Here is a 21,556-nt window from a genome sequence, read left to right as displayed (position 1 = left end):
ATCTATTTTACGCTGATGGTTTCTTGTCTAATATTGTCTAATTTACAATAGTTCCAACACTGGAAACCCCACAATTTCCCCAGGCAATCTATTTCAATGTGCGGTGGGTTGACTCTGGCTAGCACCTAAGCCTCCACCCAGTTACTCCACCCCTCCACTGCAGCAGGATGGGCAAGAGAATCGTAAGAGTAAAAATGAGAAAAAAAGTCTTGTGAGTCAACATAAAGGCAGTTTAATAAGTGAAGATAAAAACCCCACAACCCCAAACAAGTGATGCAAAGGCAATCTTTCACTGCCTCCCACCAGCAGACTGATATCCAGCCATTTTCAGAGCAACAGTTACTTTGGAAGAACTCCTCACCAGTCTTATTGCTGAGCATGACATTATATGGTATAGGATATCCCTTTGGTCAGCTGTCCTGGCTGTGTTCCCTCACAGCCTCTTGCCCACCCCCAGCCTACTGGGGGTCACAGAGTAAGAAACAGAGAAAGCCCTGACGCTGCAGCACTGGTCAGCAATAGCTAAAACACTGGTGTGTTAACAACATTGTTTTGGTCACCGGTCTAAAACACAGCAGTGCTATGAAGAACATTAAATCCATCCCAGCCAGACCTAGTACATAATACTTTGTAATCCTTAATGTTAGAAAATGTTTCTGGATTCCCAGCTTTCAAGTTTTTTGGTGTGATGTAAGCTTGTTCTTGTTCCATTCATTTTGGAGAAACAATCCCTTTCGTTCGCTGCAACAGCTCTTTAAATATTTCAAATGAATTATCTTTAAGTTTAAAACCATTTTTTTTAGTCTTATGCTTTCACTTAGGATTCTCCCTTTACCTGAAGCTTGCCTTCAAGTATCAGTGCAAACAAGCTGAAAAACATAGTAAATTTTTACTAGTATCTCTTCTAAGCCTTCTAAGACTCTGTTCAAGATTGATCAGACTGCAGATTCTAGGAATAACAGATTGCTTTTGGTTGGAAGGGATTTTTGGAGGTCACCTAGTGCCGGACCCTGCCCAGAGCTCCGGCCCTGCCTCCCAGACGGACCTCAGACCTACGTTTGTAGGTAGGCTGACCCTTGGTGACCCCACTGTCAGGGTACTGGGTGGGCCAGGGGCTCCCTGTGGGCCCAAGGCCAGGAGCAGTGGGGAATCCTCAGTGGTCTCTCAGGGCATGTGTCCCCACCCAGGGCCTGTCCCACCACCTCTCTGGGTGGGCTGAGACAGGGCCAGGACATGGGCCCAAGGGTGGGTTGGCCTGGGGGACCTCATGGCTGGGCAAGGCAGGGCTGTGGGGAGCTGGAGACTGGCCCTGCTGGGGCAGGCTGCTGCCCTGGCCATGGGCAGGGGGGAGACCTGGGGGTGGGATGGGATGGGATGGGATGGGATGGGATGGGATGGGATGGGATGGGATGGGATGGGATGGGATGGGATGGGATGGGATGGGATGGGATGGGATGGGATGGGATGGGATGGGATGGGATGGGATGGGCAGGGCTGGCAGCGCTTCAGAGCACTGCTGTTTCCAGTCCTGTCCCCATCCCTGCCCACTGCATGGGCTTTGGACCCATGTTGCACCTTTGCCTGCAGACCAACCTTTGGCTCCATCTCCTTTTGCTCCTGACAGGACTCTGGCTGCACCCTGGACCTGGCTTATGGCTTGCCATGTCTAGGGCTGTTGATGGACTCTGTCATCTGCCCCTGGCTCTGCCCGTCACATTCAGATGCTGTGGGATGCCCCTGTGCTGGGTCACCCTCGCTGGGTCATCTCACCTGGGCCCCGCTGCTCCTTGGAAAGTATCTCCGTGGGTGGAAACTCCACAGGCTCTTGGATAACTTGTTCCAGTGCTCAGCCACTTCCTCCTTGACAATTTTTTTCCTTATATCTACTCAGTCTTTCTCCTGCTGCAACTTGTGATCACTGCCTCTTGTCATTTTGCTGTGTGCCTCTGAGGGTGATCGGTCTCCTCCTCTGCACTCTCCCTTTAGTTAATAGTAGACAGACATTTGATACCACTTGGCCTTCCCAGCTTCAGGTTGAACAAACCCACGTTTCTTGGCCATTTCCATATACCATGTTCTCCAGCTTGCCTAACCATCATGGTGGCCTGCTGCCACCAGCCAATCCAGTTTGTCCATACCTAATTTGTTCCAGTTTGTCGATTTCTCTAATCTCTCTCTCGTATCAGGAGAAGGGCAGGAATTAATTTGGAGGAAAACCTGATGTGTCTCAGATAGCTATGGGCTTCATCCCATAGAGTCTACATGTTAATGTGCACATCCACAGAGAAGATACAAAACCCAGCAAGGGTTAGTATAAGATTTTGATGATCATAAATCTTACCAACACAACAAGCCAGTCTTGTGTATTCAGTAACAGATCCTGGTGACACCTTCATGGCTTTCAGACTCCAGAGGAGTGGAAGAGAAGTCTGTTTTTTAACACAGTGCTAATGAGGTATTCCCAGGGATTAGGGTCCTAAAGAAGAGAGTAAACATGTACTTTTACCTCATCCGTAAAGGTGTTCTGGGACCTTAAGTTGTTTTGATGAGGCCTGTGATGCAGGTTGGTTGTATGAAACACCCACCTATCTTGTGAAGCACCTGGGAAAAAGAGAAAATCCAAACCTCAGTGAATCCCTGGGACATGCCAGCTTGACTAGGGGACGTGTGCCATCTGCAGAAGTGAACACACTTTGCCTTCTTGTGCATTTGAAAGTAGGAATGGAAGGAAGACCCTTCCAAAAATGTTATCTTGAAGCCTTCAAGTCATTACCCAGATTCGTGTATTTAAGGCAAGCAATGTTAATGGAGTCAAAATGTGCAGGAAAGCAAATAAATCCAACGAAGCTGCATTGTTCTGCCAATCTGCATACATAACCTTTCCTTTCAATCTAGCAGTCCACCTAATGTAGTGTGAGCCTCTGATGTTTAGAAAGTTGGGCTTGTGACCCACCTAAGCAGAACCATGCAAAATAAAGACAAAAAGAGGAAGACAGAGCAGGAAATAGCACAATACAGTAAAGAGGCTGAAGACAACTAATTTACAGCTTTTTATGGTTTTTTTATATTTTTTTCTTTTTTTCCCCTCAGAAGTGCAGTAAAGTAACTGTTGTGTATTTATCTCACACAGGAGAAAGGACAAAGAAACTGAGCAATGTGAGATTTTTAGATGCCATACAACCACATACGGGGACACAACCACTGCTTGAAATTAATTTCAAAAGAAACGAGAGCGAGATTTTGTACATCTACTGTAGCATTTGTAGAGGCTTTCGGTCCCATTTTATGGGTTTGCATGGGAATTTTCAGTGAGGACGGCCACAGCTATATAAGGCAATGATGTCTCTGTTGGCCCCCCACGGTCCACGGCTCTCAGTCCACAGCCATCCTGCAAAGCTGATTCACACTGTTGTCCTCCCCTCAGCCCAGTGCTTGGGTTTCAGGCCCCTCACCTACTCAGCTGCTATTGCTTCAGCTGCCTCATACATGCTACACTCCTGTAATTTGAACACAATGGCACAAGTATCAATGAATGACTTATTTAGAACAAAACTATTTCAAAGACAACGTATTAAAAACAGAAATAGAGCAGCTTAGATAGCTGCTGTTTAGATAGCTTCACCTGGACCAGAGAAGGCCGAGCATCCTTATATTTTCTTTATAAAGTACCTCACTTTGTCACCATCTGTCCCTAAAGCATTTCTGATAAATATGTCTTTTCCTACTCTTCCTTTCTGCTCTGTTCCCAAGGGATTTTTATGCATGCATATGTTCTTTTCACTTGCAAATTACCAGCCTTGCAAAGCAAAACTGCGCTCCCTTAAAGACAATTTACAAGGCCCTCAGAGCTGATAATTGGGCCTGTTATCTTTCAAAAAAGTTGTTGTTATTTTCACTTGGGTAAACTACTATGTGGTTTCCCTGTTAGTTCTTCACATAATCCTTTGTGGATTTGAGATCAATACAGGTTTGCAGAAAACTCTGATAACACAGTGTACACAATATTTTCACTATATGCTTCCCTAATGCTTTATTATTATTTTTTTTTTCAGCTGGTGTCCTTGATCTGTATTTTTGGTTTGTGAGGTTTGTTTTGGATGTGAGACAAAAGTATCAAAAATTACTTTCACGCAAAAACGTGGGAATGGAAAGAGGTCACCGGGAATCATGCTAGATCATGTCACATAATACCTTTCATAAATGCAGCAAACTGCTTTTTAGAAGCAGTTTCTTTTCTTTTTTTCCTGTCTTTTATCTTTCCTTTTGCTCCTGGGCAAGGTTTTTCCTCATATAACTGCAGATAGAAACTTTATTCCAGTTTCTAAAGCTCCATTTGTCCGCGTGCAGTAGATTTGGCCGTCGGCTCTTCCACCAAGGCAGAGCAGTGCCGGCTGTCCCGATGCCAGGGGCTCCCCGGGGTCGGGTGTGGGGACCCGTGGGGGTCTGTCAGGGCAGGGCCCGGCAGCCAGGGCCTGTCCCACCCCCAGCCTGGAGCCGGGCACCGGGGGGCACCGGGCAGCGCGCGCCTTCCCGGGGACTGGGGCAAGGCCTGGCCAGGCACCAGCCTGTGAATGCCCAGCACAGCACGGCCCCTGGCCAGGCCAGGCAGAGCTGTGACAGTGGCACCTGGAGCTCAGGTGGGGCCAAGCGCTGGCAGCCCAGCCAAAAGCAGCTCCCACGGGTCAGGGGCAGCCCTGGCTGCCGCCTGGGAGCCTCTTCCCAGCAGCACAGGTGTGAGGGGCAGCCCTGGCTTCTCCATCCCTGGCTGGCTCCTGGCCCAGGCAGCCAAACCTGCAGGGAAGGGGATGCCCACAGGCCCCTACTGCTACTGTCTAATTGTACTCCTCCCCCTTGCTCGTTAAAGCATGCTTGCAACTGTGTCTTTCCTCAGTCTTTTCTGTAGGTTACTGAAGCCGAATTCCTATGCTCAGAGACTCTGTTTCTCTGGCCATTGGAGCGGCCCCCCTGGCACCTGCTGTTGTAGTTTCAGCTCATCCCCCAGAGATGACAGGAGCTGTGCCCGGCAGCGCATGCAGGACAACGCTGACCACAGCCGTGCACAAGGCCCTAGCACTTACCTCACCCCCCAGCCACCCCCCGCCAGGTTCCCTAGTCATGTTCTGTCCCACAGTGGGTCCCAGCAGTTCCTGGACCTGCTGTGACCTGCTAGCATGTCCCACTCCTCACTCATTTCCCACTTATGAGCTCCCGGTTGCCTAGTTTCACTCTGGTTTTATTTCTGCAATCCTCAGGGTCATCAAGTTGTTCCATTTTCCTCCTCTTTACTGCATCCATCTCCAAGCTTTATGCTCTCAGGAAATTTTACCAGCACAATTCCTAATATGCGCGGTGCTGGCAGCTGCACCCCCCATATGTCTGAGTGGTGAACCTCCCTCAGTAATTCAGGTAACAAATACTTCTACTACAGCCTAGAGCCAAACACCATTTCTACAGTTCTTTTAAGAATGCCTATAAAACAATATGCGTTACCAAATTCTTGCACTCATACGTGGTTAGTAGCTATACACATCAGAGCTCTTCAATTACTCGTGAACAGAAGCAGCTTCAGCAGGTCCCATTATATAAGGACATGCTTTGTTTAGGTCAGGTGCAATTAATAGCAAGCTTTACCTGAATTTTTATCTTTCTGCATGTGGAATGACTTTATGCCTTTCCGTCACTGTTAGGAGCAAAGGAAACTCCTCACCAGGTGGTCTTACTTCACTTCTGCACCTTCCTGTTCATAACGCACTCGCCTTATCTGCCTTATCTAAACCACATCTAAATCTACCTAAATCCGTCTAATCTAGCTAAACCACAAATGTAGGAAGGTGATACAGATACTCCCAGTTTTGGCTGGAATAATTCAGTTGTCCAGACAGGCTTTGGCAAGATCTGCCAAATTTCTCCCACATTATATTCGCCCATATTCTATTCCCCTTTATTATCTTCTTTATTTTTACTCATCTTTCTCTCGCATTATTTATGTCCTTGCTGATCACGTTTCACTGGAGGGTGGGAAGTTCGTCACCGCCGCCCCTCTTCACGGGGATGCCCGCGGGCAGCAGGATGCAGCGCCGCTGCTCCACCCCGCCTCGGGGCCCCTGGGCGCCGTAGCGCGGTGTGGCCGCTCGGAGGCGCTGCAGAGCGGCGCCCCCCTCCACCGGCGGCCCCGCCCCGCCTCGCAGCGCACCCCGCCCCGCGGCCGCGCGGCCGCTGCGCTGCCCTTTCCTTGCATGCGGATTGGCCGCCGCGGCGTGCGGCGCGGGGCGGGGCTGGCGCGGGGGTATTTAAAGCTCCGCCGCGACGGCGCTGCCATCCTGTGACGGGGGAAGCGGTGCGGCGCCGGGATAGTGAGTGGCGGGGCGGCAGGGGCCGGGCCCGGCCCCCTCGCGTTGTGGCGGCGCGGCGCGCAGGGCAGCCCCTTGCCTCCCCGCGGCCCCACCGGCGGCTGCCTCCGCGCCGCGGCCTTGCGGGCGGGCGTCGGGTGCGCGGCGTCCCCGCCGGGCCTTGCCCGGTGTCCCGCTGTAGGAAGCGTCTGCTCGGCCTCGCGTCGCGGCCGGGCCGGCTCTCCTGGCGGTGGCAGCCCCTCTGAGGGAAGCTGCCGCTGCCCCCGCGCCTGCTCTCGCTGGCTGTGAGCTTCTTCCCTGTCCTTAGGAGCCCTGCGCCGTGGCCCCCCCCCCACCTACGGGGTGTACCTCTCTGGGGGCGCCGCTGGACTTTCCCTTTTGCTGCAAAGTCTCGTACAGCCCCAGATTTGGCCTTAAGTCAGCCTCGATTCAGAGAGCAGGGCCTGTGAGGTGGGCACGGGGCTGTATGCTGCTGCTTGCAGTGGCTTGTGGAAGGTGGCAAGTGCTCTGTGACTGCCACTGACTAACTCGATTAAATGCTCTCATGTGGGGTACTGATCTTGCCTGTGAATAAGGAGGGCAAAATTGTCACAGTGCACTGATAGTCCCTTGGGGTTACCTTATTTCATAAGTGCAGCTGTTACAGTGCTGTGAAAAGGTAGAGCTGTGGAGCTTCTTCCATGCAGTTTGGAAGAATTCAGTTCTGTGATGTGAGGGACCCACAGGAAATTCTAGCCCTGCTTTTTGAGAGGGGAGGGAAAGTAATGTTCAGCCTTGGGTTGTGCAGTAAAGCAACATTTGTTTTTCCAAGTTTGAAGTCTACTGGGGCAGACTCTTCTGCAGCTCTACAGTGTGACTTGAGTGATTCAAGTTCAGGCCTTGTTTGTTTTGAACAGAATATCAGCCTCCAAGTAGTAAGCTGTATTTTGTGTCTGTGCTGTGAAGCTAGGGTCTTGATGTTGTTGTAAGAACTGGTTATGTGAAGGAGAGGGTCAGATGCACGTGACAGATGCCGGTGTGCTGGCTTCCATGAAAAGGTCCAGATGAATCATGCCTGAACTGTAACTGCATGTGAGGATGGTGGCTTTGTTATGGAAAGCAGGCTTCAGTGAGAAGCATTGCTTTAACTTGGTTATGTCTGTATAGTCCTTTTGAAGGTGTTCAGTTTTCACCATTCATGACTGTTGAAGAGAATGCTTGAGCTGTCTGGTGGCTTGGTGTTGTTCTAACTGGTGCTTAAAACTCATTATCCAAGCTTAAACTTGCTGGATGCTGTAAATTAAACAGAACCCGTTTCCAGTGAGTGGATGGATTTTTGGTATGTCAGATATCAGTGATCCATATAAGTACAACCCTGCTTGGAAGAAAATGTGTTCTGTGAGTCTTTTGTAGATGTGGGGTGGTAGGATGTGCTTATATCACAGTATGTTGTGTTGGAAAACCTGCAGCTTTAAAGTATTCATTTCAACTACGTAGTCAGCTGTTCAAGAAATCCTAAGACAAGTATTTCAGCAACTATCATACTTGTCTTGTGACTTCCATGTGAAAGTGGAAGAAAGACTTAAAAGACCTGCTGTAAAGCTGACTGCACTAAATAGTGAATCACAGTAGTTGGTGCTGCTGAGCGTGCTTATTCAGTGTATTACACAGACACTTTTTTCTTGCAGTCTAGGCACTTGGATTTCAGTGTATTTGTAAAGATTGTTTTTGTATTTGTAAAGCTCATTTTCCTGGCTTAGAGGAGGTGCTGTATCTTTAGTTCTACCTTGAGAACTAAGTTTAAGCTTGTTGGTTTTGTTGGTTGAGTGGACATTGTGTCTCTTCAATAGGGACTTTAGACTGCTAAGGAAGACAGAAAACTGAGGAGGGGAGAGTCTTGGATTTTCTCACATGGACTGCAGTTGAAACTACAATAAAACAAGGAAGTGGTAGCACTGAACTAGTCACTGACCACTTTGCTCATGGCCTGCTGGGTCTGGTTGCTGTTTCCATGGCTTCAGTCTGACCTTTGGGAAGACTCAGTGGCAAGTTGGGACTTGAAAGCTGCCGAAAACAAAATACAGTTCTTAAGCTGCCTGCTTTTAACCTTGTTTGTAGAGCATAAAGTGTGGCGCTTTCCTGGACCTAGTTACTAGTGTTCAAGCCTATGGCACCCTACTAGTTGAACTCTTGAAATCTCCTTGAAGCTGCATTTTACTGGAGTAACACTTTGCCTGTAATTCTGCAGTAAAGTGAAGTATATCTCTGTAGGCAAGCTTGCTCAGTTTAACTCTCCAAGTCATTTTGGGGTGAGAAGCAGGAACACCAGTGTTGAGATTAAATGTTTTTGTTTAGCTACTTCACTGTGACTGAGAGGGAGTAGCCTCAGGTTTTATATTGGCACAGCTTGGTGCGTGGCATTAGTAGTTGAAAGGCAAAAGTCTTCTGTGGTTGCTTGATGTATGATGTGCTGCTTAAACCTGTGAAGGCTGAATTATTTTTCTGTGACAGAATCTTCAGCAACACTGTTTGGTCAGAAAATGGCTGCCCTTGAAACCCTTTTTAAATACATTGATGAACACCAGGACCTCTATATTCAGGTAAGTTTCCTTTGAATTTTCTTCTGGAGCACAGATGGCTATGGGATATTAGGAGTTAGGTGGTCAGCTTCAAGCTTGTTGTTACACATATATAATATACTCAATAATGGAGTAATGCCAAGTAACGGGGGGGTGGGGGGGGCAGGTGTGACTGATTTGGCTCATGCAAGAAAACTGTTCCTTAAGTTGAGGTGTAGTTCTGTTCAAAGACCTAAATCTCTATGGTGGGTTTTAGGAAATGCTCTATTACTGTATGGTGCAAGCAGTGACTTACTTAGAGGTTCAACAAATCTGACACAGATTCCTGAATGCCAGACTAGGTTTATACTGTCTCTCCCCTTTTGAGATGGGAGAAGAAAGATATAAACAAGGCTGGAATAAACAGTTTCATACACGAAAGCTTTATGTTGGGGTACAGAAGGAGGGGTTATCTTCTGTACTTCGCTATTTAACTTGCTATTTAATTGCACGTTGTATTGCAATCCCCTTGACCTGTGAAGGAGTCAGTGGTACAGCACCATAAACTCTTAGGCAAGAACTATGCCTGGTGTTCAGGTTGACTTCTGCCAGTTGCTTTCACTGATGTCACACTGATGGGGGGGGAAAAGCTAATGTGGCCTTTGAGAAGCCTGAAAGACATTAGCTTGTTCTGGATACTTAAAGAACAGCAAGCAGAAAGGCACAATATGTACAAGTTGCCATACTCATAAGTTTACCCTTACGTATCTGTAGATTTTGTGCTATACTGCAGGGGCAGTTGTAGGAAGGTGAAGATTTAGAGAGCTTTTGAGTGTCATACTAACAAAGTACTCCTTTGAGCAGAGGACAGAGCTGATTTGCAAGTTTAAGCTCTACCAAAACAGTATTAGTTGAATTGCAAGGTGTTGTATTTGTGTAGTGCCTCCCATGCCATAATTCATGTGTAGCAAAATGTTTAGCTTTTCTCTTTCTGTAGCGGCTGGCTCAATGGGTGGCAATCCAGAGTGTGTCAGCATGGCCGGAGAAGAGGGCTGAAGTCAGACGCATGATGGAGGTTGCTGCAAAGGATATCGAGCGACTGGGAGGCACAACCCAGCTTATGGATATTGGGAAACAAAAGGTATGTGAGCATCTCCATGTTAGCTTAGTAGAAAAAATCTCTGTAGAAGACAAGGTGTTTTGCACTAGGAGGTGCTGGCTGCTTAGGATCTCAGTCAGAAAGGCACTTAAAATTCATAAAGTATCATTTAAAATGCTGTTTATTAGAGCTACCACTATAAAGAAAGAGGATAGTATAGATAATCTTACGGCCCTTCAGATACTGGGAACTCCAAGCTGTGCAACATCTAGCAGGCATCGATCAGCAGGCAGCATGCTGTGCAGATCCCATTTATGGAAATACTATTCCATTATATTAAAGCTGTTTGATTCCACTGCCATACAAGAGGGAAATTCACATGAGAACTTCTTGGTGCACTTTTAGATAAAGACAAGGACATGCAGGTGGTATTATCACCAGTGCCAAGTGGGAACTCTGCAAGCTACAGCAAACTGGTTAAGCTTATCCTGCAGCTCAAGGATATGCACAGCACAATACAGGCAGGAAGGTGAAGCTGTGTGTGCAGCATAACACAGCACAGGCTTGGGTGTACTCAGGCTGTGTGGATCACTAATTCCTTGATGTCTGATGGTCTTGTCAGGATCACCACGCAAGAGTCTTGTGGGTAGTGGCCTAGAAAGGCAGTAACCTGTTGGGGTGTAGGATGTCTTTCCTGCTACACAGTCAAAGCTTCCTGTTGAAAACTTTATAATAAACCTTGGGATCCAGATCAGTTAAATGTGGTGTATTACATTTTGGGCTATGTATTAAATACTTAACTGAACCTGAACAGAGCACCTGAAAACAAAAATGTTAGCCATTTTTAACAGCAGTCTGGTGTGGTGTCATAGACACATAGGCTGTAAAGATACTGACTAAAGTTTCAAGAAGTTTTCCAGAAGACTTTTAGGCTCTTCCAGAAGGCTACATTTGTCACAAAATTGCACTGCTCCCTTACAGATATAGAAGGATCCTTAATAAGATCACTTCCCTCCTTATTTTTAGGTATCTGCACTGTTTCTTCACCTGGGAAATGTGTTTATGCTTATGATGATAATTTCATCCTAGGAAACCATCAATCACATATGAACCTCCTTTGAAGTGGTCACTACATGTCAAAGATAAGCCCAATACCAAAATTTATAGAGTAGGATTTAGTGCCATTCAAAACCCTGCTGCATTGGACTGCTTGCTAGTTTTAGAAAGTTGTCACTGTAATTGGTGCTAATGACTGCTAAGTGAAATATATGTATCAGAATCATCTGAGCAGGTTTTGATTTTAGCAACTAGGATATGCTTGCTTGTAGCACTACATCTCCCAGCAGGGGAGCAGCTAACTTCATGTGCCCTCCTGGGAGGGAATCTGTAGATTAATTCTAGTTCTGCTACTACCTACGGCCTAAAATCCTATCAAATTAGTTCAGAGACAAACTTGTTTCTTTCATCAGTGTAACTTTTAGGGGCAAGAACTGATTTTACAGAATTTTGCAAGTAACATTTCTATTCAGAAAACTCTTGTAGCTGGATTAAAGTTAACTTTAGTATGTTATATTGAGTACAGGCAAAACTAGCCAGTTTATGTATATTGTTAATACTATATCAATGAAGGACAATGTAAAGCAAGTGGTGAACTTGTCTGATCTAACTTTGTTTGCTGCACAGCAGTTTGTACTGATTATTACAAGAATTTACATTTGAATAATACTTTAATCACAGCTGCAGCTGGCCAAGGACCATGTAACCTGCTGATAAAAAAGAAATCAGAGCTTGGAGTCCATATGAGCAAAAAGTCAAATCTGATCTTGATCTGCTGAACAGTGTCTAGGAGTAGGTGTTCACTGGAAGGGAAATTAATAACATGTGATAATTGCTTACGGGGTGTTTCAAAGGACAAAGCCAAGTTCCACTCTTGAACTAAGTTCATCAGCACTACCCTGCCCTTAAGGGGTCAGTGTAACAGCTGTATTTCTCTGTTCCAGTCTACACTTGGGTGTGGGCATGTGTTACAGTAAGTGACACTGCTGTCAGGACATTTTTGTCTAGGATGCTGTACTGTGGACAGGATGAAAGTGCAGTGACAAGCAATACAGAATGCGGTATTGAATGGAGTTTATTACTTATGCTTAGTTCAGCATTAGATGTGGCATTTTGGCATGCAGACAGCTTGCTCTGCTAAAATCTGATGCAGAATTATTAGCTTAAAGCTAGCAGTTCTGAGTGGCTTGGAACATTTTTACTATTACTGGGACTTATTAGGAAACTTACCGGCATGGTGCCATCATGCCTTCATTGGCACACCGCTGGCAATCAGTTTAAGTAACTTAGTTTTGTTTAGCTGTCCATGCCCCTAATCTCACAACCTCTGTAATGTTAAATTCATTCATCTGATAAAAATATGCCACTGATGTTCCACACTTGAATAAAGCTTCTTGCCTTCTATTTCTAGCTGCCTGATGGATCTGTTATTCCTCTACCACCAATTGTTCTGGGAACACTTGGCTCAGATCCATGCAAAAAGACAGTGTGTGTATATGGTCACCTGGATGTTCAGCCAGCAGCACTAGAAGATGGCTGGGATAGTGAGCCCTTCACACTGGTAGAAAGAGAAGGTAAGAGCAGCAGACTTCAAACTGATGAACACTTCTTTTAACAAGTAGGGTGTTTCTCAGCTTTCTAAAGTTGTACCCTTGTTTGAAGGAGTGAGATGAGACATGGGTGTGTATTTAATACTGTTGAAATAAAATAGGCAGAAGGGGGCATGGCACGTGCAGAGTTGCAAAATCTCAGCTGCCGTCGGCTTGTTTCCTGTTCTGATCATCTAGGCTGTGCTTGCATGTTCTTTCTTGTAGCTACAGCAAAGTCTTAACTGCTGCCTTCCATGATAACAGTTTGTTGTCAGAAAGCTTTTTAGAACTAGTTTATTGGGCTGTTCACAACTTGCAGCCTGCAAGGTCATGTCAGACTGCAGGGATTCTGAACCACTACAGGGGACAAACACTGAAAACAGCTGTTTTATGCCTGGAGGAAGGAGCTGTACAGCAGCCTCCCTGGGTTGCCTTTTCTTTGCATACTGTGCTATGATGAGTACTGCAGAAGCTGGGTTACAGAGCGCAGACAAGTGTCCTCCCATAAGTGGGGGTGAAGAAATCCTGTAGGAACTCCGGTTGCCAGTAGCCAAGAGGAGGCTAAAAACCTTTTCTGTTTAAAGCTGGTGCTAACAACCTCTTCCTTGTTTCATTTGCACAGTGTTGTGACAAAGGTCACATGAATAGAAGGACACTAACCATTGCTGTTGCATAATCATTAATGATTGCCAAGAAAAGCATCTGTGGTAACTAGTATTTCTACTTGGGCACTTGGTCATAGGCAGCAGAGTCCAAGTTACTAAATCGGATTATCTTGTCTGATAGCAAGAACTAGACTTGCTGTTGCTTGTCTCTGTGCCCCTGGCAGTGTAAGAAGTGTATTTACCAGTGGCTCCTTACCATGCAAGCTGTCTGGCCTGTTCTGTCACTGTGCTAACACTTAGCCTTTAGGGGTTGTAGCCACAGCTCTGAGTTGCAACAGTATCTGCCCCTACTGTGATCCAACATGCTACAGTTCCTGGGAGTTCCCTACAGCCTGTAAAACTTGCCTTAGATATCTAAAGCCCTTTCTGGGGAGATTCACTTTTATCTGGAGAATCCAGAGAAGTGGTTGGTCACTAGCTAATGAATTCTTACTCTTCAAGCCAAGAATAATTGAACTGAAGCTAATACCGGATAGGTTTCTATTAAAAGGAGGTAGCTTGCTTCTGTACCCTTACTGTTGTGCCTGTAGGAAATGGCATTACTGTGGAGGATATGGGAACCATATAGCCCAAGGCAGTTACATATGTTTAGGTTCTATTGGGGAGCAGCTGGGGGAATAGGTGGGGTAGTTTTGTAAATGGGAAAACCATTGTAGTCCTCTAACTGTCCCACTTGCGTGGGTATATGAGGTGGGAAGTAACACTGCTACTTCAGAAGAGTCAGCAATGAAAGTTAATATAAGCAGGACTAAAAAGCTTATCCGAAAAGATGTTCTATCCTGCAGACAAGAGATGGTTGAAGCTTCATCCTAGTCTTTCTCCACACTGGTTAATTTTTTTCTTGTTTCTACAGGAAAACTCTATGGGCGGGGATCAACAGATGACAAAGGTCCTGTGCTTGCCTGGCTGAATGCCTTGGAGGCTTATCAACAAACTAACCAGGTATGTGCCCAAAATGTGTCCTGCTTTTCTATGTACAGCTGAGTCTAACAATAAATATTATCCAAGCCACAGACACTTGAGGTGAGCCTGCTTATTCAGCTCATCAGGTAAGTGATGCAGTAGTCCTGTAAATTCCCTGGTGTTCCCATAGGGTTGAGCTGACTTGCTGACAAGTTAGTCTTGCAGATAGTTGGATTGCACTTCAAATGTTTCTGCCTTAACAAAATGTGTAGGAAGGAAAATACATATGCAGGCATCTGGAGCAGAAGGAATAATCAAATCTTACCCCTTCAGGTAAGAGTGTTAAATTAGCTTGGCCTTTAAAAAAAGCTTAATGTCTCTGCCACTGAGCTCTAAGAGGAGATTAAGTTTGTAACACTAAACTAGGAGCTTTGCTGTTTTTGTTCAAGAAAATGTGCAATCAGAAATAGCTCAAGGTGTCTGCTTATCTTAAAAGATGAGTTGCTATTACTTGTGAGAATTACCAATTATCAACTGAGCATAGTGTGGTAGCCTTGGTAGACAGGGTGGCTCTTGACTCCTACTGTGGCATGCAATTTCTGTGCTTAATATTAGTTTTGCTAGCCCTGTGACTTACCTTTTGGCAACAGATTTCTGCTGTGTTCCCACAGTTAAGGGGATTGGGAAGAAGTTCTAGAGCTTAGGTAAAACTTTTTTGAAGAGTTTGAATTCCATTAAATGAAGGGTGGTGTAAATGCCCTCAACATCAGTGCAGTCCAAACTTTGTAATACTTAGTGTATAATTAACAAGTTCTGCTGTAACAAAACAAATTTACACATGTCCACTTTTATGCTTTGTATGCAACAGATGAAAATTACTGACTGCTAAAGGAGTCCAATGTTTTCACATACTTAATCTGTTCTTGTTCTTCAAAGGGGTTTCCAGTAAATATTAAGTTTTGCCTAGAGGGTATGGAAGAATCAGGATCTGAAGGCCTTGATGAACTGATTTTTGCTCAGCGAGATTCTTTCTTCAAAGATGTAGATTATGTTTGCATTTCTGACAACTACTGGCTAGGCAAGAAGAAGCCTTGTATCACCTATGGCTTGAGGGGTATCTGCTACTACTTCATAGAGGTAAGTGCTGAAATACAATGCAAACCTAGTACTATTAAACTGAATTTTCTGCAGGAGAAGAGTGGTGGCTCTAATGTTTTCATGCCAGTAACTTTTCTTTGGAAAAGGTGAAACTAAGTAGAATGGTTTCTACTAATTGTCTAAATATCTTCCTTTTACTATCCTGTATGATAATAGGGTGGGAGGGATAGCTTTCAGGTGTATGAAGCGAGATGAGACAGCACCTTCACTGGAGGATTATCAAATTGTATAGGTATCTTTATCCAGATACTTCCTTGAGTGCAGGAATAGATGTCACCACTGAAGTCCCCAAGCTTGGGACAGTCAGTACTAAAGGGCTTGTACTCCACAGAGCAATAAAAAGCATATCAGCTTTAATGTACTACAACTGAGTGGTCTGGTTTCAAAACCAGATACATTCTCGAAATATATGCAGCAGAAAGCTAAGGTAAATGTCTGTTCTGTGTGTTTGATGGTGTCTCATGCTAAAATTAACCTGAACCTTGATTCGCTTCAAACCAGGTGGAATGCAGTGACAAAGACCTTCACTCTGGAGTTTATGGTGGTTCAGTACATGAGGCCATGACAGACCTTATTACTCTAATGGGTAAGAAAAAGCATGTTTCACTGAATGCATCTAAAATGGGAGTAAGAGCCATTAAAGCATGAATGAGTTTGCAGTGAAGGAGGTTTCTAATGACTGTTTACACTAGCAAAGCAATGACCAATGAAATGGTGCTTGTCAGGTATGCAAGGCTGATGCCGTACACAATGAAATTTGATGCTCTTGCCAAGAAGCTGTCTAATTTAACTTCCCTTAAAATCTTGCTGCAAACCTGTGTAACTAAAGCAGCACTTCTCTGCAGACACTTCTGTGGATGCCATATTGAACTCCATGCTTTCAAACAGCCAGCCAAACATATAGCAGTAGAATTCAACACAGTTGGTTATCCAAAATGTGCACTTCCTTGCAAATTTCCCAAGTGCCTTTCATGTCTAGTGGTACAGGCTCTGGGAAGTAAAGGTCAGAATTTCATTTCATAAGTTTACAAAGTTTTCAGATGAAGACTTGTATTTCCCATGGAAAATGTTCCCAGCAATGAAGTCTTGTTTCTTCTGTGTGAATCCTGATAGAAGGTGCTCCTTGTTTACAGGTTCTCTTACAGACAAGAAAGGGAAAATCCTTATCCCAGGCATTAATGAAGCAGTGGCACCTGTTACTGATGAGGAGCTGGCACTATATGAGAAGATTGATTTTGACCTTGGAGAGTATGCAAAAGATGTAGGAGCAACAAAACTATTGCATGATACAAAGGTAAACTGTACTTCTCCATCTCTGCCCTGGTTAGCTGTGTTAGGTGTTTGTCTTCTAATATAGATAACAAAGCTTCTGTGGATACTTGTTTACCAAGTATATGCAGTAATTTAAAATTCAGCTGATGTCCTTAAAATGGTGTGATTGCCTTCAAGATAATTTCACCTGCTGCACAGATGCCCACATACTTAAAAGTGGCTGTTCCTCTGTGAAGCGTTAGGTGCTTGGAAATTTAGTCTAGGTTATGTTTAAGGTAAGCAGTCTAGATAACTTTAAACTTGTTCCTTAGCCTATGTATCAGTAGCATTTCAAACTTCTACCGGGCTTTTGTCTAATGCTGTTCTCCTAATTCTAGATTAATAACTTCTAGCACTTTTCTAGAGGTCAGATACCACATCTACAGAAAGCATCTGATTTCCTACATCTGTAGGAAGTTCAATGGGTTATTGGAAATAAAGCAGTTGCTCAGAGATGACTTCTCATTAGGTGAGAAAACAGCTTGAGATCTAGCTGTGATGGACTTAAGGTTGATGTACTGAACATCTTCCTATCTTCCTATACTTGGCAAACAAGGACTGTTTTGTAGCCATGAACTAGGCAGCTGTCCAGATCTTTGAACAGGCTCAAGCTCAATAAACGCATGTCTGAACTTTTCAAATCTTCATCCTGGGAGCTCTCCAAATGAATGCTTTTAACAGCATCGAATCTTGTAAGGTATAGGTGTTGCATACTAATTTTAAAGCATCAAACCCTAGATGTAAATACATCTATCATAAAAAGCAGAAACAAGTGTTGTAAAAGAAAAGTTTTACATGTGCAGGTCTGTCTTGTGTCCTAGCACTGTCAGAGGAGACTTCAGACTCAACTCAAATAGGTACAAGTAACAATTTCATATGCTTCATGTTCTCTTTACATGCTCAGGTTTGTATCAACAGGGAGCATGCAGACTTCCTTGTTTAGTCTTGTTTTATAAAGTAATGTATTAAATGGTTTGTATTTAAGGAGGAGCTGGCAAGATGCTCTTCATGTATGATACTCTAAATCTGTTCATCCTTAGCTAGATTGAAATCTTAACAAGGGGGGTTTAACTTAGCTGCATGCATGCAGTAGGGGTCTTGGGGCTAAGGAGAGAGAGCAGAGAAGGCTGTAATCTCCAGGTGAGAAACCATGTGCTTCAGAGATTCAAACTGTGACAGTTAAATTTGCTTTGAGAACAGATTAGAAGCAGGTTGTACCTGGAACAAAATGAACTGTTCTCATAAATTTTTAAGTCTCCTGAACTTCTGCGGTGAAGTTCAGGTTTAAGATATGTAGCTGTCTATACAGGCCCCAAGTAAGTTGAACTCTGTATCCAGTGTACTGGGCAGCTGTGTCCAAGTTAAGGAGGAGGAAATGCAGAAGTGCATCTGAAAGAAGGCAATAGTGCTCACTTTAATCAACCTGGAGTTCAGGCAGTTTAATACAACTGATGGTATCAATAGGAGCACACTGTATGTCTCATTCTGCACAGTGGTGAGGCTTTTAGAAAACCTGTGAACTTCATAAGCATGTGACTCGGTGATGAAGCCACCTGTCTGGCTTGAGGCAGTGGGGACTAGAACTTCCAATACAGTGCCTACACTCTGTGCTTGAGCACCTTGTAAAGAGTGTTTGTGTCCTTGTCAGAAGGAGACTGGTCATGTCCTGTAAGTTCCGTAGAACTAGGAGAAAGCCAAAATAGACATGAATCTTTTAAGGTGCTGAAAACCCAGCTCTTGTATCAAAATGTGTGCTTAATGGGAGTAACAGCTTCACTTTATAATTGAGCAGTCTTGAATGAGCTGCATTTCTCCATGGGAGAGAGCACTGTTTCTTGCAAAGTCTTTTAGATCAAAAACTGTTACTTTGGGGAACTATGTCAAACTTAATGTAACCTTACATCTTCCTCTCTGCTTCTGCAGAGAGATATCCTTATGCATAGGTGGAGATATCCTTCCTTGTCTCTGCATGGAATTGAAGGAGCCTTCTCAGCTTCTGGAGCAAAGACTGTGATTCCTAAGAAAGTGACTGGCAAGTTCTCAATCAGGCTTGTGCCGAACATGACTCCTGAAGAAGTAACAAAGCATGTATGTTGAGATGGATTGATGGTATCAAAACAAGTGTCACTAAATTTCTCCTGTTGTTCCTGCTTGGGGGAAAAGTATTTCTGGTTTCTAAAGCAGTTCTGTTAATTTACTTTGCTACCATCTTCCTGGTTCCACAGCTCAACTCGCATAAGGGAGGGAATCATTATATATGGTCCTACACTGGACCGTTTGTGGCCTGGCTATGTAATTTCTCTCAACTAACTCAAAGGGCTCAGGAGTAAATGCTAATTTAATTGCAGGGCACTTGGATTGCCAGAAGTGCATATTCAAAAGTGTAAGAGTTTGATATATTGATTGACTGTTCTACAGTATGCTGTTAACTTGCCTAAAGGAGAGACTCTGACTTCGGGGCAAAGATACATAGGAATAATAAGAAATAATAGCAACAGAAAAGTATTGCTGCACAGTAGTAGTGACCTGCAAGTCCCTAAGATGCTTTTAGTACAGTCTTTACCAGTGTTCATACAAATGCTAACAGCAGATAAAATTCTTCAATCTTTCCTATAGGTTGAAGACTATGTGAGCAAAAAGTTTGCAGAACTGCAAAGCCCCAACAAATTCAGAGTATACTTAGGCCATGGTGGACGACCCTGGGTGTCAGACTTCAACCATCCCCACTACATGGCTGGTAGGAGGGCCATGAAGACAGGTCAGTGGGTTTTTCACTTGGCATTGGGAGGACTAAAAAGTTCTTGTTCAGCACCTCAAGAAATACTGAGGTCATCTCTGCAAAATGTTTAGTGTTCTGCACTTACCTAATAAGCTTGGCTCGCTAAGTAATGAAGCATGTCATGCGTGGTACTTAAACTAAAGTCTGAGGTATAGGAAGGAAACAAACTTGGTATCAAGCTCATTCCTATTATACTGGAACAAGTCCATTGGTATGGTGTTGCTTTGGCATAAGGATGAGACTGTCAGGTCAGATGACTTAGCCAAAGCCCTCAAAGCTTAGTCATCCTAGCATCCCTCTAACTGGTTATGCTAGGGTGACTAGATTGCATAGGGTAGCTAGGGGAAAATCTGGCTTGGGTTGGAGTACAGACAGGCTTTCAGCTGGAGTGTTATTTGTGTAACTGTTGGAACCGATCTCTGAAAGGGACAAAACTCCAGCACTGCATCGAGGGGAAGGAAGCTCCACAATTCTGCAGCCTCTGCAGTCTGGCTGATTAAACCAGCAAGATTTGGTGGGCACTGGTACAGGTGTGATTGATACTTCATGGCTTAAGTAAGGATTTGTTGGAAAAACAAATACAACTCTAAACTGACTTAGAGTATCGCTTTTTTAGTTTTTGGAGTTGAACCAGACCTGACAAGGGAGGGAGGAAGCATTCCTGTTACCCTGACTTTTCAAGAAGCAACAGGCAAGAATGTCATGCTGCTTCCTGTTGGAGCTGCAGATGATGGTGCCCACTCTCAAAATGAGAAGCTAAACAGGTAAGAAGTTATCTCTGCACCAGGCTGAGTTTTTGGACCTTGGCACGTACTATGAGAAGGACCAAGAACTGAGCTCTTGCTTTTCTTTAATTCTCTGGAAGGCAATGTGCCATTTCTCCCTAGCAGGCGTGACTGGTTGGGCAACTAGTCTGTAGCTGAATCTTGCTCCCATTACTGCTTCTGGTTTTATATACTTGAAACCAAAAGCAGTGTTTATACTTTGGTCTCCAAGCTTTGCTGTGCCCTACCCCAGGGGTCCTCAAACTATGACCTGCAGGCCGAATACGGACCCCCAGGGTCCCCAGTTCTTCCCCTGGTATTTACAGACATGCACACCGACCATGCTGAGGGTTGGGGGGGGGAACCAAGCAGCCGCAGGTGACTGCCTGCCACTTCATCTGTGCACCAGCCCCCTGTTTAAAAAGTTTGAGGACCCTTGCCCTACCCCAAGGGTGGCATTTCTTTTGCTGGGGGAGATCTAGGGAGGTTGGGAGTAGTGACTGCTGCCTGCAACAGTATCGCCTGTCGTGTCTGTGTGCATAGGACTGATATTGCAAAAAGAAAACCTGCTAGAAATACAGCTCAAAGACAGACAATGCTAATGAAAGTTCTGTTCTTTCCAGGTACAACTACATCCAGGGGGTGAAGATGCTTGGTGCGTACCTCTATGAAGTTTCCCAGCTGAAGGACTAAGTTAGACACTTTGCCTTCTGGTTTTTATAAGACAAATCAGACTTCTGATACATAAAATGTCATCAGTTACCAAATCTTACATGGCTTCTCTCTTCCATCAACACTCCACTGCTTTGATGGGGGGGAGGGAAGCATGCGGTTCCACTTAAAAGAACATTGTGTGCCAAAATTTCTTTAAATGCTTACTTCAAGTGACAGACTATTCTTATCTGGTCAGCAGTCCTGAACTGCATCTTTGTCCCCTCTGTATCACTTCAAAGTTGTGGTTTGCTGTATGATGATTAGTTTCCTGTAAAACAAGAGGAATTGTTTGCTCACCTGTTTAAGCAACCACATCAGTTGCAGGACTGTCAGCCAAGTTAAGGTACTTGTTCCTGCGTATGTCCTGGAAGTAGTCAGTGACAGACTACGGGGTTATACTGGAATGTGTTCAAACTGTAGTGAGGAATCTGTCTTACTGAGTGATTTGGAAAATACTTTGTCTCACAGTTTATACCTGCCTGCAGGTTTCAGTTCACAGTGAATGAGGTTATAACAGAATTCACTGTGGTAATGACTACTGGCCATCTTTTTGTAAAGCTACCTTTGTACTCTCTGAAAAGGACAATAAATAATCATGCTTTAGAGCTTGGCTCTTGGTCTCTAAGGACTA

At 44.7% G+C, this 21,556-nt stretch overlaps 1 protein-coding gene across 1 annotated transcript; it reads left to right on the top strand.

The window, feature by feature from the left end:
* Positions 1 to 6,266: 6,266 nt before the first annotated feature.
* On the top strand, positions 6,267 to 21,535 carry CNDP2 (carnosine dipeptidase 2). The gene is made up of 12 exons (XM_040587113.1): positions 6,267 to 6,353; positions 8,841 to 8,929; positions 9,885 to 10,028; positions 12,454 to 12,616; positions 14,150 to 14,238; positions 15,136 to 15,336; positions 15,859 to 15,943; positions 16,491 to 16,651; positions 18,592 to 18,756; positions 19,285 to 19,426; positions 20,064 to 20,211; positions 20,835 to 21,535. Exons 2-12 carry the CDS (start codon positions 8,870 to 8,872, stop codon positions 20,902 to 20,904), a joined length of 1,428 nt encoding a protein of 475 aa, XP_040443047.1. The 5' UTR covers positions 6,267 to 6,353; positions 8,841 to 8,869; the 3' UTR covers positions 20,905 to 21,535.
* Positions 21,536 to 21,556: the final 21 nt, after the last annotated feature.

Source organism: Falco naumanni, chromosome 3 (genome assembly GCF_017639655.2).
Source record: "Falco naumanni isolate bFalNau1 chromosome 3, bFalNau1.pat, whole genome shotgun sequence".
NCBI classification, from domain to species: domain Eukaryota; kingdom Metazoa; phylum Chordata; class Aves; order Falconiformes; family Falconidae; genus Falco; species Falco naumanni.
This window is presented reverse-complemented; position numbering and strand designations above follow the sequence as displayed.

Bases quoted from the DNA above. Each gene is read 5' to 3' on its own strand.
- CNDP2 (XM_040587113.1), top strand. From the start codon at position 8,870: ATGGCTGCCCTTGAAACCCTTTTTAAATACATTGATGAACACCAGGAC. The intron at 10,029-12,453 runs GTATGTGAGCAT...TTCTATTTCTAG, and splicing joins TGGATATTGGGAAACAAAAG to CTGCCTGATGGATCTGTTAT. The intron at 20,212-20,834 runs GTAAGAAGTTAT...TGTTCTTTCCAG, and splicing joins CAAAATGAGAAGCTAAACAG to GTACAACTACATCCAGGGGG.